General features: G+C 35.5%; 1 protein-coding gene across 1 annotated transcript; it reads right to left on the bottom strand.

Annotated features, from left to right (window-relative positions):
• Positions 1-4468: 4468 nt before the first annotated feature.
• On the bottom strand, positions 4469-15762 carry LOC126818619 (guanine nucleotide exchange factor C9orf72). Its single transcript, XM_050546134.1, has 9 exons — positions 15633-15762; positions 14161-15291; positions 13134-13238; positions 12144-12272; positions 11119-11235; positions 9906-10105; positions 9079-9133; positions 7302-7411; positions 4469-6183 (listed from the first exon to the last, which is right to left on the bottom strand). Exons 2-9 carry the CDS (start codon positions 14707-14709, stop codon positions 5997-5999), a joined length of 1452 nt encoding a protein of 483 aa, XP_050402091.1. The 5' UTR covers positions 14710-15291; positions 15633-15762; the 3' UTR covers positions 4469-5996.
• Positions 15763-15972: the final 210 nt, after the last annotated feature.

Genomic DNA, 15972 nt, shown 5'->3' with positions numbered 1-15972 from the left:
CTCATAAATCGATTAATTTAGGCCAAAACCCCGACCTGCAAATAATTTACAACCATCAACCTGTCAAATTATCATATCGTCATATTATTAATTAACGTATTATCACAATCTGTTTCACAGAGAATTACGAGTCTCGTATAATATCTCTGTCATAGATGACTGCCTTAACACGTGCTGTCACAGCACGCGGTGTGAATCATTGGCTGAATGGCGCGTGCATTGTTTACATAAGACATAACTGCTTCGGAGAGAATGCTGCATTTTAGTCATTTTAATACCCATTTACACTAAATCGGAAATAATTTTTAACTACAAATACGTCAAACGCCTTTATTTATTTTTCCAATATATACAAAAAATGTTTTAGAATTTAATTTGTCGCAGGAAAAAAGTTAATATTTCTAGCTCATTAAGCCGCATCAATGTCATCCTTATCAGTGATTGTCGCGGCCAAGCAAATATTCACTGCGGATCAGTGTGGTATTATCATTGTATCGTCAAGAGAGAGAGAGAGAGAGAGAGAGAGAAATGGGGTTTAACGTCCACTCGACACAAACTAGGTCATTTCGGGACTAACATATGGTTTGATTTTATTTCAATAATTCGCTTGCGCGTAGAGGTCTTTAGCAGTGGGAGGAAACCGGAGAAAACCCACGAGATTGGACAGGCGACCCTACTCCTTGTCACGTACAACCGGGGATTCGAAACCACGCCAGTTGACTCAATGACAGGCCGTATGATACAGCACGCACGTGCTAACCATTCGGCCATCCAACCCCCCAGTATCGTCAAGAGTCAAGAGTATTTAACTGGTTAAAAAATGGGACTACATGTAGTTGAGAAAATTTTGACCATTCCGGCCCACATCCAGCCCAGAAAGTCTATTATACCAACCCATTCCAGACTCCAGTGATGGCGTCGCGGCCCGTTAAAGCCATCGGCCACATACAACATGATCATCATCGCTCCATGGCCGGTCCAATACCCCCCCCCCCCCCCCCGCATATAATGTTTAGCAGAAAAGGTTTTTTAGACGAATTGGACAAAGTTTTCTTTTTTTTCATTTTTTGTCCGACCGGCCCTTCGGGCGATGATCGCCCGATCCGCCCCTGCATACACACTTATTTTATTTTCAAACAGTTTTTGTGGCCATATACTATTAATCTATTTCTTAATGAATTGAAGAAATTGTTTAGAAATTTAATTCAAACAGAATAAAAAGTTAATATTGCAATCTAATTAATTTGTCACCGTGACTGTGTAATGACCTAGAGAAATTCCACCGAGTACCAGTTACAGATGATGCTTGTTCTGAATTGTCCAAATACAATTGATCAGCTGCCATCTTGGAGTGATGCAGCCAGTGGACTTCGGGCTATTTCTGGCTCTGTGTACAGTATAATGTACGGATCCCCTTGAAACAGGTGAAATTGTGTTTTTCAAAACTGGCAATGATATTTTAGTATTACAATAAGTGTAATACAAGTTTAATACAAGTGTAACAGAATGCCAACAGACCAATAGCCTTTAGTATTATCACTACTTATTACTTTATTATCACCCAAAACAGGAATTTGGGAAGAGAAATGCCAACCAAAAATAAAATAATTCAGTTCCAACATCACTATTAATTTCTGTAAGACTGAAGAAGCTTTAAATAATGAATGTCCGTACAGTTCGTACACTACTATGGCAAGGTTATCCCACTAGGGCAAGGTTATCGTAAATATAACGAACTGAATATATACATGTATCATTAAATGACATAGTTTATTATATACGGATTCATTACACTTCATATTTTTATAAATAATCGTCATTTATACAAATCACAATAAATACTCAATACCAATCTCAACCATATTAAACTTCTACATTAAATTTCTCTGGCAAGTTGTTAAAAAAAGCTTTTAGCTATTCAGTGAGATCACCCACTATTCTTTCATACATCTTAAAATAGTCTTTTAACAGCAGATGTATATTATACATGGACACAATTCTATAGAAAATAATAATGTATTATGTATTTCCAGTTCGATCAATTACTAAATGTCATTGCAGCAAAGATTGATCAAGACTAGAAAATCCTTGTTAAATCAGTAGTAAACAGTAATTGTATTCCATGAAATTGTGCCCTATGTAATTCTGTTTTACTAAATGTCATTGCAGCAATGTTTAATAAAGAGTAGAGAATCCTGGTTGAATCCTTTAGTAGTCAATAGTAATTGTATTCCATAGAATTGTGTCCTAGTTGAATCCTTTAGTAGTCAATAGTAATTGTATTCCATAGAATTGTGTCCTAGTTGAATCCTTTGGTAATTGAATCCTATTGTAGTAAATAGTAATTGTATTCCATAGAATTGTGTCCTGTGTATTTTTATTGTACTACATTGTAAATGCCATTACTGCATTGCTTAATAAAGACAAGAGAATCCTAATTGAATCCTTTAGCATCTATAGTAATTGTATTCCATAGGATTGTGTCCTGTGTATTTCTATTTTACTAAATGCTATTACAGCATTGGTTAATAAAGACTACAGAATCCTATCTCAATAGTAAACAGCAATTGTATTCCATGGGATTGTTTCCTATATATTTTCAGTTCAATTACTAAATGCCATTGCAGGATTATTTAATAGAGACTTAAGAATTTTAGTTGAAAAATAACTCAGTTTCAGTTCAAATACTACATACCATTGAAACAATATGGAAGTAGAGAAATTCATAATAATGTTACATTTAATTATATTTAAAACAAAGTCAACTCAACTATACCATAAATAAATATACAATTCAAAATAACTAAAATCAAGTAGGATGTGTAAATCAATTAGTGTTTTCTGTGCAAGGTAGTTAACAAAAAAATACTTAACATTTATAAAGGAGCGATCCCAGATATTCAAACCTTTATCCCAGGTCCTGCACAACTATACTATTCAAAAAAAGTAGGGGATATTTGATTTTTAAGTGTTATTAAAGTCACCTAATGAAACTGACGAAGAAACAAATGACAAAATGAAATGAAGTTCACATTCATCGATTTATTCCAAATGATCGTTAGACTAAGTAAGGCACAGACTGACCATTATAAGGGTAAAATGATACCCGGGGTCAAACAGCAAAGTTACCACAGCATCACAACCAAGTCAGTAACGGGTAAATCCTCCTCTGTTTGCCAAACAAGCATTGATCCGACGTGGCATACTCCTAATGAGACGTCTATGGTCATTTTGGTCCAGATTGTCCCATTCCTGTTGCAACGCAGCAGCAAGTTCTTGGACATTGGCAGGACGTTGTTGACGTTGACGTAACCTCTGTCCAAGCATGTCCCAGACATGCTCGATGGGGGAGAGGTCGGGACTCAGTGCTGGCCAAGGTAATGTGGTGATGTTCTGTTGTTGGAGGTAACCTGTAACGATCCTGGCCCTGTGACATCTTGCGTTGTCATCCTGGAAAATGAAACGGCGGCCATGATGTCGTGCGAACGGCACAACATGGACTGCCAAGATGTTGTCCCGGTAGTACTGGCCTGTAACACGCCCTGCAACAACATGTAAAGCCGTTCTTCCAGCAACAGTGATGCCTCCCCACACCATAACAGAACCACCCCCAAATCGATCATGTCTGATGACGTTAACGTCTTGGAAGCGCTCGTTTCGACGACGCCACACCCTCCTACGTCTGTCCAAAAAATCAACAGTGAACCTTAACTCATCTGAAAACATCACATTGCTCCAGCGTCGATTATCCCAGTGTTGACGATCCCTACACCAACGACGTCTTGCCTGAATGTGATGATCTCTCAAACAAGGGATCACGCGAGGACGTCGGGCGCGAAGGTGACCCCTATGCAGTCGATTCCGAATCGTCTGGCCACTCACTCTCACACCAGTGTCTGTTTGAAGACGAGCGCTGATCTGATTTGCTGTGATGACACGATTTCTCAAGGCCAAGGTACGGATAAATCGATCCTGGGCTTGAGTTGTCGCCCTTGGTTGACCTGAGCGTGGTCTGTCCTGTACAGATTCTGTATCACGGTATCTGGACCATAGCCTGCTTATGATAGACTGAGAAACATTCATCGTCCGCGCCACAACCGCCTGTGTTGTGCCGATCTGTAGCATGCCAAGGGCACGTAACCTTTCATTTTGGGTAAGCCGACGCATATCAAAATTTGTTTTCTGGTCACTAAAACAATTAAACTGATGTTTCCACCCTGGAATTCAATGCCACAATGACTGTAACATTCAAAGTCAGAGTCGTGCAAATCTTGGGTTGGACCCCCATGATGATCCCAAGCATCACCTGCATTCCATGCGGTAGCTATTGGTGCGTTTGGGCGTCACATGTAACTGGAAATGTTTCTTCTGTTAGGTTCTATAGTGACTTTTTTCGTAGTCATTTGCATATTTTAGTATTATGCCCCCAAAATCAAATATCCCCTACTTTTTTTGAATAGTATATCTAAAGCTCAGTGATACTAATTCGAAGAAATGCAAACTTTCAGTTTACTTGTAGGTTTGGCTATGAGTTACCAAATTCCAGTATGTGTAAGTGCCTGGATAACCATATTTATACACTTGCCAAAGTTGTAGGGGTATGTGATCATCTCGATTATCAAGTCACTCTAATAACGGAAGAATAAAATTAATTAAATGGGTTATGTAACCCTGTTTTCAAACAAATAAATGTTTGATTTGAAATTAAGATAAAAAATAAATTTGGCTGCCAAGTCAACCAAAAACGAAAGTAACTCTGAAAGGGGTCAACCTGAAGAAGGACATTTTTAAAGGTTAAGCCATGCAAAAATAATATTCTGGTTTTCAGACAATCCGTACCAAAAATCTAATGCAGGAGGAAGGCTTTTATTTTTGTGTTTTTTTTGGCGTTTTTTATCTGAGAAACAGAATATTTTTTTTATATGACCTTATTTTGAAAGTTTGATATACACTGTCATTTATCCATATAATAATACTATTTCTCCTAAATAAATATGTTGCCCAAGATGGCCATTAGGTGCAATAAATAAATAAACTCATTTTTATTAGGAAGTGAGCATTCAATCTGTCAATTGAGAAATACCTGTCAAAATGAAATCTACCAAACACATTAATTTAATACACTTTTGTTCTCCAAGGGAATGTTTGTTTGTCAGTCCAGAACTACTCTAACTGACAGAATTGCAAACGAGTGACGGGGAATCCAGTCATGTCACAGTTCTGTCAGTCCCTTCACAGTTCTGTCAGTCTCGACTACCCAGGTAGTTTGAGTAGAATTGTGATTAAGCATACATTATGCAAGAGCTAAATCTGTCTATTGCAGGTCTTTCTTTAGGCCTGAAATGTTATATAAACTATTAATTAGACATTTATTAACAACACAAGACCATAATCAACTCTCGATGGCATCAGATACGGATACTCGAGAATTTAACTAGATTAGAACGGTTCGCCATTTAAAAATTTAATTTAAAAATGGGAAAGCGAGGCTAAGTCTCGAATATACTAGTGCCCTGGTTACCACAATGCACACATCTTGTGAAAATTACAAGCAGTTATAACTTGGCTCTGAATGAAGTAATTTGAATGAAATGTTTGAGCTATTATAGCAAGACTTGTCAGCTCTTTATCTAAATCTTACATAATATATCTTTAATTAAGCACAACGAATATGTTTCAACTGTCATGGTTGTGGTCGAGATATTTTGTTATGCCGTCGAGACATGTTTTGTAGACTGAAATCCCACGTTTCAACATACATCCATGTTGACTTGTTTCAGTTTGCAATAGCTTCTTTACTTGAAGAAAATTAAATATTCCAAATAAATGTAATAATAATATAGTTAGAGACATCTGAAAACATAAACGTTTCACTTTTTCGATTACAGTCCGCTGTACATACATGTACATGTGTTAATTATATAATGACAACTCTAAAAACAAAATTAAACCATTAAACTAAACAGAAACAAAGCAATTGTAAGGAACTGTCAAGTTCATATAATCTCACCCATAGGCGCAACAAAATCAACATGTTTGCCTTCACCAAGTAAGAAATGATAAATGCCTGGTTTACATTTTTCAGCTGTGGCAAGAATAATCCTAAAATCTCCATCTTTAATAAGTGATAAATCCTGACGTAATTTCTTCAGACCACCTTTAAGTGATATGGATCCCTTTAACCTAAAAATAATATATATATATATATATATATATAATATATGTAAACAACAACTCTAGATAATAAATAATTACTAATATTTAATATATGTAAACAACAAACTCTAAACCATATATTATAATCAGAAACTGATAATCAAAATTAAGGGTAAGTGAAAATGAAAAGTGTTCTGGTGTTAATAGTACATTTAATATTACAAGCTAATAATTTTATATTTTATCATTGCTTGATAATGACTAGAGAAGCCTAGTCGAAACGTAGCTCAGTAATAAGCAGTAATTGTATTCCATAGAATTGTGAACTGTATACTCCAGTTCAATTACTAAATGCCATTGAAACAGTTTACAAGCTAGATGTTTGATCTCCTGTGTGTACTGAACAATTGGCATATAATGTAATTACAAACACTAGTCATTGCCAATTACAATATCAAATTTGACTGAGTCAATATTAGACAAACAAGTTGTACAAATCGTTTAGTGCTTTATAAGCAGTTTAGCGAACACCATAAGTAGGTCAGTGTTTGGATTTTTGTTAAGTTTTTCACTCAGTGTCGAATTTAATAAAGAGTGGCCCTAGACTACTCCACTTATGAGGCCCCACCCACTTCCCCACCTTTACAACTATAGGATGATGAAAGGGTGTTCTAAACACAATTGAGCCAAATCGATGAGGATGAATGTTTATGAAAGGCTTAGATCAGTGTAAAATATGTTAAGACACATTGGCCAGAGGCCCTTTAGGCCCTAGGCCTCAGTCTGCCAAGCCTATAGGTAAATCCGTTTCTAAACAATTTGGCACCCAATTACATTAATTTTTTTCAAGACACAAATTTATGGTATAGTTTCTTTTGATATTCAATATAAAATTGTGTTTAATATCTTAATATTAAGAATTGGACCAAGGGGTATGAATTTTCTTTTTTTCTGAGATGGAAGGAAAAGTTTGCCCAGGCAGCAATCCTACTGTCTATTCTTCATCAAATTCAAACTGCTGAGGGATATTATTTACTAGGACCTGTTATTACAGGTGCTCAGGATTTTTTGATCCTACATCACAAATGAGGATTTTAATTTGCTTATCTGTGACTTATCTGTAAATAACTCAGAATATTTCTTACGTTTCTGTCTCCACATAATTAATTAGAGAAAAGGCTCTTCTATTTAACAGTCGCATAAACTGTTGAACATGTGCCACACGGATACCACAATCTGCAGATAACTTCGAAATCTACAAAATACAAAATCAGCTATCTATGATAACTACCCAATATTTTAGCAGTTAATAGGTAAATGAAATGAAATTTTGTTCTGGACAGCCACGTTTTCATCTACTCTTTATTGGATCCAACTGCCAAGGGTTCTTTTACGTGCAAACCAAAGTGTACACAGTATCTTGGCTTTTCGTCACATTTGAACAAATAGGCACTGTTCCTTAGAGGGCCCTCTGTCTGCACCACTAAGATGAAAGGAAAATCAACTGGAAAATTCTGAGGAACTTTCTCGGCCAATCTGATTAAAACACAGATCCAATTACATTTCGTTTTTATAGTTCAAAATTTCGTTTTTACTTGTCTTTACTACACTTGGATCTGGAAGCGTTGTTATTTAACTCGTGTTCTGCTTGAAATGAGGGGTCAGCCAATCAAATGGTCTGTCGAATCGAGCGTTTGACCTTTTTTGCGCGGAACTGTGGGTAGACATTAGCGACAATAGAAATCAAAACAAAGCAAAAGTAGATAAAAAATACATGGCGGTCGCTCATTGGTTAATCGAATGACTGACGTAATTGGGTCAAATGTCGCTTGCTTGGTACCTGACTTCATAGAACGTGAACTCCCACTATAACTTGTTAGATCTACATGTAGTGTAGGCGATCGAAGGTATAAAAAACGAAACGAAACGAAATATAGATCTATATTTTAATTAGATTGTTTCTCGGCCAAAACTGGAATCAAACCTGCTATCTTATGGTTAGTGAGTCACTGAGGCATCAGAAATAGGATTTTCAGAGGATGGATAGATATCAGTGAATGTAACACCCTTCCCAAACAGATAGGGCAATGAAATATGCACAAATGGCATTTATGTGGGAGACTCATGTAGTGTAGTTTTTATCAAAATCACTCAACCAGTTATTGCAAATTAAATGATCAACCAAACAGATTGCATTTAATAAAATATGCACAGACAGCATTAATGTAAGGGCAGACACTTATTAAAGATGCATTAAGTAAGATTTAGATAAAGAGCCGGACGTTCATGCTATAACAGTTCAAAAATAGATAATGAAAAATGAATATATTGAAAATTTCATTCAAATTACTTTATTCTGAGTGAAGTAATGAGTGTTAGTAGATGTTGCATTGATTGTTTATTATCATAGCAACAGTACTGGACAAGCAAGACTAAGTCTCGAATATCCACTTTATGATTAAATTTTCAAGTCTTACTTCGCTCTTATCCATTTAAATCTCTGCCACCCGATGCCCTAGAGGGTTGATTATTGGTTTGCCATGTTAATAAATGACTAAATAATAGTTTATATAACAATTGAAGCCAAAATAAAGATCTGCAATAGGAACTTTTAGCTCTTACATAATGCATCTTTAAGAATATAAGGATAGAAGTCAACATTTAGTGAATATCTTTGCATTGGAAGTAAAATTATTGCATTTCAAGAATCGCCATATTAAGTTGAAAAGCTTAATTCTTGAGTATCAAAGTGATATCAACACTCAATTAATGACATTGGTCTAGATACTTTGTCCTGCATATATATGAGATGCTATCACTGAGATTGCACCATAACTGCAATATAATAATATTTATTTTGTCTGTCGTTTAAATAATGATATTTGATTTTGTCCATCTAACATATTGTCTGTTTAAACTTACTTCATCTATAAGAGTTGAAACTAAATATGAGCTGTGATGAACTTTCTGAAACACGCTGAAACATAAAGTGTAGAACACAAATTTATTGGGTGGTTATTTCCAGTAAAAGGCAAATTTAGTACCGGTATATTATATGGAAGGTAAAGACACTCAGTCTTACTAGAAAAATACTGGATTACCCGAAAAACACCCATGGGGCAAGCACTGGTCAAAAATGTCAGGGAATCACTAACTGGCAACCCGACTGTTGTCTGCCAGCTTATTGTCTGCTAACTTGACTGAAGTAGCAGTTGTTATTTCTTGATCAAATGGTTAGGTTTTGGGAACATTTAGGGGTGTCAATGTGCAAAAGACTCTGCAATTAAACGGCGGGAAAAGAAGTTGACAGAAAATAATTAGGAATTTACTTAGGCCTCAATATGTATGGTAAATGGTCAGAAAGTACTGAAAAATACATTATGAAAAATGGGCCCACACTCAAAGCAGCAAGATGACAGACATGGCCTCTAACATCAGTTTATTTATAGCTTGAGGAATCTCCCCGCGATTTATAGATTGAGGAATCTCCCCGCGTATACAAAGGTTTGAGAGGGATTGGACGCAAATTTTTGATAGATTAATTAGTTTGAATATGTTTTTAGTCCAGATATATCATCAAATCACACAGTACGTGGAAAAGTACCTTTAAAATCCTTATGAAAAAGTTTCAAAGCAAGGGTTTTTTAACAGACAATTTATTTCGATAACAAAATTTATGGCTTTTGATGTGTGATGTCTTTATTCTAGCCCTGGACAACAGAGAACAACAATTTAATAACTTTACATACCTGTTGCTCATATCAGGTTCATCCATGTTATTTTGATGTAAATATAATAGTTCATCTCGTAAAACTTGAAAGTTTTTAACATCATGTCCGTAACAGTATGGTGAATGTTTAACGTCTCGATTCTGTACATCTATTATAGTAGTAGGATAACGACTACATAATATTTCTCGTATAGGAAGTGTTATAGCACCGTGGTGACTCTGAAATAATTTGGAGTGTTTTACAATATCCATAATTTGGTTATTATAAGGTTCATCTTATCATGTTCAAGGAAATGAAATGAGGTTTAACATCCTACTGTTCTGCTCATAAACTGGGCTAATGAAGACGGGCATACGCCATACAGTGTGCTATGAGGGAAATTTTGCCCGGGCAGCGGCTCTACGGCCTACTCTTATATCAAATTCCAACTGACAAGGGATCTTTTACGGGACCTAGGTTTTTCATCCCATCCGAACGACTAGACAGCTGTCCTTGTCAGGCCCTCCGTCCTGCATCACTGACAAAGGGAAACCACGCCGGAAAATCTGGATGAACTTTCTCGGCCAATGCAGGGATCGAATGTTCAAGGAGCAGCCCATGATTGGTGAATGTTGCTACTAGTTATCTCATAATATTGTACTCATTGTTTTCATAGAATGGACCAAGGGAGCAGAAATAAAGTCAGTTATTCAAAGGGCTAAAGTTTATTGCAATTTGAAGTATTTTAATGAACCAGTAATTTGGTTATAGGTTCATTTTAACATGTTCAATCAGTAGCCCCCAAATCGTAAATGTTCCTTCTAAATGGAATTTGTTTTTTTCTTATTTTCATAGACTGGACTGACTGTGCAGAAATCAAATCTTCAGAAGAATCTTCCTCAAGGATTGAAGTTACCTGCCAATTTAACCCAGTTAAGAAAGACTATTTCACTAAGCAACGGTTTCTTGCCTTCTTTCAGTGATACCAAGTGATACCAACAGTATCGTTTCAAACTAATCATGATGGAACACCCCACCACTGTGCAAAAAGTACAGTCTTAAACATGGTATAAAAGTGTGATAAACTTAAATGAAATGAAAAGAATATAAATATTTCACAAATTAAATGAAGCACAATTGATCCTAACTTGTAATCAAACATAAATTCGGTGAAATCGAGTAACGACAGGAAATAGGTGTGACTCACAAGAGAAATCCTGCGTGACGTGCCGTCATATTAACTGATACTTACCTTGAGTAAACCCTGTACACACAGATCATGATGATATGACCATGGTTTATCATCATCTACTAATCTAGAAGTGGCTCTTTCATTGTCAGTATTAAATAATGCTAATGTGGATATCACCTAGAAAATAAATTCAAAATTTTTCTTACTAAATAAAGAAAATTTTGTTTACAGTGAGACAAATGTGGATTAACATACACTTAATACAACCATAGCTCAATATTGTAGACTAAATTTATGGTAAATTTTGATATCATTATTTTGCTTCCATCCAGGACTCTTTAGCAATAAGAAGAAAATGAAGCGGACACTTGAAGTAGGCGACCGTAATCTACGTACAATCTTCCAATAAGTAAGACGGTGGCTCGCTAACCGGGAAGTCCAGTGTTTGATCCCAGTTTTATCCAATAAGTTCATCTGGATTTTCCGACGTGGTTCTCCTTGGTTAGTGGCATGGGACAGAGGGTTTGCAGGGGACAACATATAGTTGTTCGGATGGGACATACATGTAGTAAATAAAGGTCCTGTGTACACATTGACAGTTGGAATTTAAAATAAGAGTAGGCTGTAGTGACGCTGTCTAGCCAAATTGACACTGCATGGTGTATGCCCGTCTTCATTAACCCAGTCATGTCGTCAAATCCACGACCATTCCTATACAAGTTATTTACCGAAGATCTGTACCTGAACTTGTAATATTACAACGTAGCAATATAGAAGTGATATGGACTGTAGTGATCACATCAAATACATCATTCTTCCATCTGATAAATGTTAGATTCTACTTGTTGCATTTTCAAATATCAATGACTTTCCTTATCTGTTTATTTATTTTCGAATATTAGTTGATTTCATTGAATTAATATATTAAACATTTCCATTTGCAGACAAAAAACTTATTAAATTTCATAGTTTTAACTGACATCAAATAATGAATGCCAGTCATTGAGTTCGAATAGCGATGAAAATGTTCATATATTTGTGTGAGCACTATTGGACCATGAGAAAAAAAATAAAATCAAACTTACAAGATTGACTCTCTCGGCTAATTTACCTACAACTAAACTTCTACCAAACGTCATTAAGTGAGAAGTTATACATCTATAGAGAAAATCTGGTTCTAAGTTGTGATGTGGACAGAAGGCTGTTTCAGACAACTAGAACAAAAATTATAGCTAAAATGATATGAATTCAACATTAACAGGTCCATTAACAAGTTTTACATGTCCAACAGTTCCAAATTCTTTATATTTTATTTGCTTCCTAGTATTTAAACAGTTTCCTCAATGCAGGACCAAGTGTCCATGTACAACAAATTTCCTGTTGAGTTAACAAATCAAGATGCTGGCTTGGGTCTGTCGGTCCCTATTGATAAACAAAACCATGCCCTCATGTTATAGTACGAGAGAGAGAGAGAGCAATGAGGTTTAATGTCCACTCGACACAAACCAGGTCATTTCGGGACTAACACATGGTTCAATCTTATTTCAATAATCCGCTTGCACATAGGGGTCTTTAGCAGTGGGAGGAAACCAGAGGACCTGGAGAAAACCAACAACGTTGGACATACAACCCAACTCCTTGTCATGTATAACCGGGAAATCGAAACCACGCCAGTTGACTCAATGATAGACCTTATCATACAGCACGCATGTGCTAACCATTCGGCCATCCAACCCCCCATATTATAATACAAGGTCCCATGTACACATTGATGTGCTCATAAGAAAATCCTTGACAGTTGGAATTAGATATACATGTAAGAGTAGACTGCAGTGCTGCTGTCCGGGCAAAATTTCCACAACAGCACACTGTATGGCGTATGCACGTCTTCATTAGCCCAGTCGTTTCAGAGCAGTAGGATGTTAAACCCCATTTCATTTCATTTCAGGTTGAGAAAGGTGATAAAACATACTCTCATACTAGCAAGTGCACTGCTTTGTTGAAAGTGGAGATAAAACTTACGTTCATAACATCCCACCCAGTTTGTTAATCTGTTAGAAATGATTTGTACTTACCCTGGGTTGTTGTGGAAGGCCAGCTTCGGTAAGAGAGGAAAACATTTCTAGACATATTGTTAACCATGATGAAAACTTATTTAAAACATCTTCAGGTCGAGATACCTTCAAATTAAAAAAAAATCAACAAATATTTTTTTTGTTAAGAATGCTTTTGTGAACAATATCATTACTTAAAATACAGATGTGACGTCACCCTTTGATGTTTGAGTACCATTATTTCAAATAATCGTACGGGCAATGTGCCAAGCGTAACTTGGTAAAATATTGAACTCGAGTGACGTATTTCATTGCAAAGCACGTGCAAGTGTCTGTATTTTAAGTTGCTTAATGGTCTCGAGCTTAAGACATTGCGTAATATATTGTAAAAACATTCGGGCCTCACGGCCCTCATGTTGTTACAATATATTACTTAATGTCTCGCTCTCGACCATTAAACAATACTTATTTCAAAATTTGTCAATTCAATATTGTAATATTGGTCTGTTGGTTTGTTTTAGAATTTTGCCAGATAACAGCTTTTCAGTCAAATTTTCATTGAATTTTAACTGTCTATGGTTCTTTTACGTTTCTGCCAACAAACAAATGGATTCACCTTGGTTTTACATCTCAGCCGAATGACTAGACAACATAAAGGTTATATATATTCTAATATTATTCTGCAGTACATTGTCATTCTCTTCACAATGAAAAGTGTGCACTGGCATTTTTTCAGAAAATATCTAATTTTTCATATCTTAATCCACACTAAAATGTGTGCAAATCAATTATTTAACATTTTATCAGATTGAAAATATGCCCATCAACGGATTTTACTCAAAACTGGCTTTTGTTTGTTCGTATTGTTGTGGAATATTCAATTCACTGTATCTTTATGAATACTAAATGGAACTGAACCATTTTTGGACTGATGTTCCTTTTAGAGATTCAACTTTCACAATATTGTAGTTTGCAAGGTATTCAAAATCTGTCAAATGATGATCAGCCGTTTTAACAATAACTTATAAATCTGAATATAAAATTTTACCTTATTCAACAAAATTCTAAATTTAGAGATTAATCTTCTAAAACACAGCTGTAACAGATTGTGATATTTTAGATAAAGATTCAACTCAGAATTAGGAATCACAAAACCTACAGATTGTATGGCTACATCACGATCAAGCTGTCCAGAAAATACAAAAGCTGCAACTAAAATAAGTTTATCAGGCATGTCATAAAATTTAAAATCTATAGAGTTGCTGTCTAATTCTTTACATATTTCACCACTTAAAATCTGCCCAGTTAAAAATCTCAGAACACCAACAGGAGGAGGAGACACATTTTGTATTTTCCACAAATGATATAGTCTTGGTCCTAAAATATTATCCCAGTGACACAACAAGATGGCATTAATAAAACTGTGTTTGATGTATTTCAGTTCTGTAGATGTGAACATCGAACTAGGGCTCAGAGGCGTCGAATCGTTTGAACCCGGATTCTGACATGTAATGGTTTCCGAAGAAAATTTCATGATTCCGACTTGGTCATTTCTGGAAGTCAGTCGGAGACGTCTGGAACTCTTACTGTTATCCATTTTGACAGCCGAGACAATTTTAGTTAGAATACAAATATCACAGTGTAAGTAATAGAATTCATAGAATGTGCACAGGTGAGGTGAAGAATGAAATATAGATGTGATTAAAAGCACGAGTTTGTAAATAAATATCACATTGTTTATTTTACAGTATAATCATTTTATCTGAGCAAATCTGTAATTCAAGTTTGTTCGATCATTCCTCTAAATTGTTGTCTTTTAAAGTAATAACCTTATTTCTGTGTTCATGTTGACTGTTTGAACCAAGAAATTAGCCACAATGAGATCAACAAATACAAAACATGAGGCCATGATAGATAGGGAAGTGATCAAATCTTCTTGTGTTGATGACGTATTTGTTAAGATCACTAAGAATAATATAAAGGATAACAACACCACAGAGAAAAATGCATAGTTGATACAAAGGAACACCAGCGCCTCCCTATTTACAACTTGGGTGCCCCAATCTGCCCTCATCTCATATAAGTGGCAACAGTCACTTCATTATCTTAAAGTCTAAACCAAACAATGTGATTAGCAGTTTTCCTCTAATTTTCATACACACAGTAAAACAGTATATCTCTGAAATGTAGAAAAAAAGAAAAATTACCACACTAAAAAAAAGAAAAAAACCTCAAACTGGTTTGAAAATGTGAGAAGTAACAATCTCATCTGATAACTTCTTATCATGGAAAAATATGTCACACTTTCTGACCCTTCGTTGTCAACAATCAGTACAGCTATCACATATGCTGAGGAAAGAATCAGCCAGACACTTTGGTTTGGGGATTGAATATTCACTTCCGAACATGATTATGATGTGTATAATTGTATAATATAATGAACTGAATGATGAACATTGGCCATTGTAATTTTGTACATCTCATGACTGCAAATCTAATCACCAAAACACTTTTGCTTACATCGTTTTATCAGGTTATCGTAATTGGTATTTGATTATCAGTTCATGTCATGCATTAACATGTAGTATGCATTTCTTTTCTGGAATAAATTTGTACACCCTTTCAGTCAACGGTCTTCTGTCAAGAAGATTATTTTGGCCCAATGCAGGGAGCGCTCACATTAATATTTTCTATATATCTAGAAAATAACATTTTGGAATCGCAATGATACTCGAAAGATTTGTATGAGTATGTCAAATATTCATGAAATATATCTGAATCGTATCAAGGATGCTTTATATATTGAATATAAATTCAGGATTCAATTAGACTATTCAATAAATGATTACTCCATGACTTC

This window comes from Patella vulgata, chromosome 4 (assembly GCF_932274485.2).
Source record: "Patella vulgata chromosome 4, xgPatVulg1.2, whole genome shotgun sequence".
Classification (NCBI taxonomy): Eukaryota; Metazoa; Mollusca; class Gastropoda; family Patellidae; genus Patella; species Patella vulgata.
The sequence above is the reverse complement of the archived record's forward strand: the minus strand, read 5'-3'. Positions and strand labels throughout refer to the sequence as shown.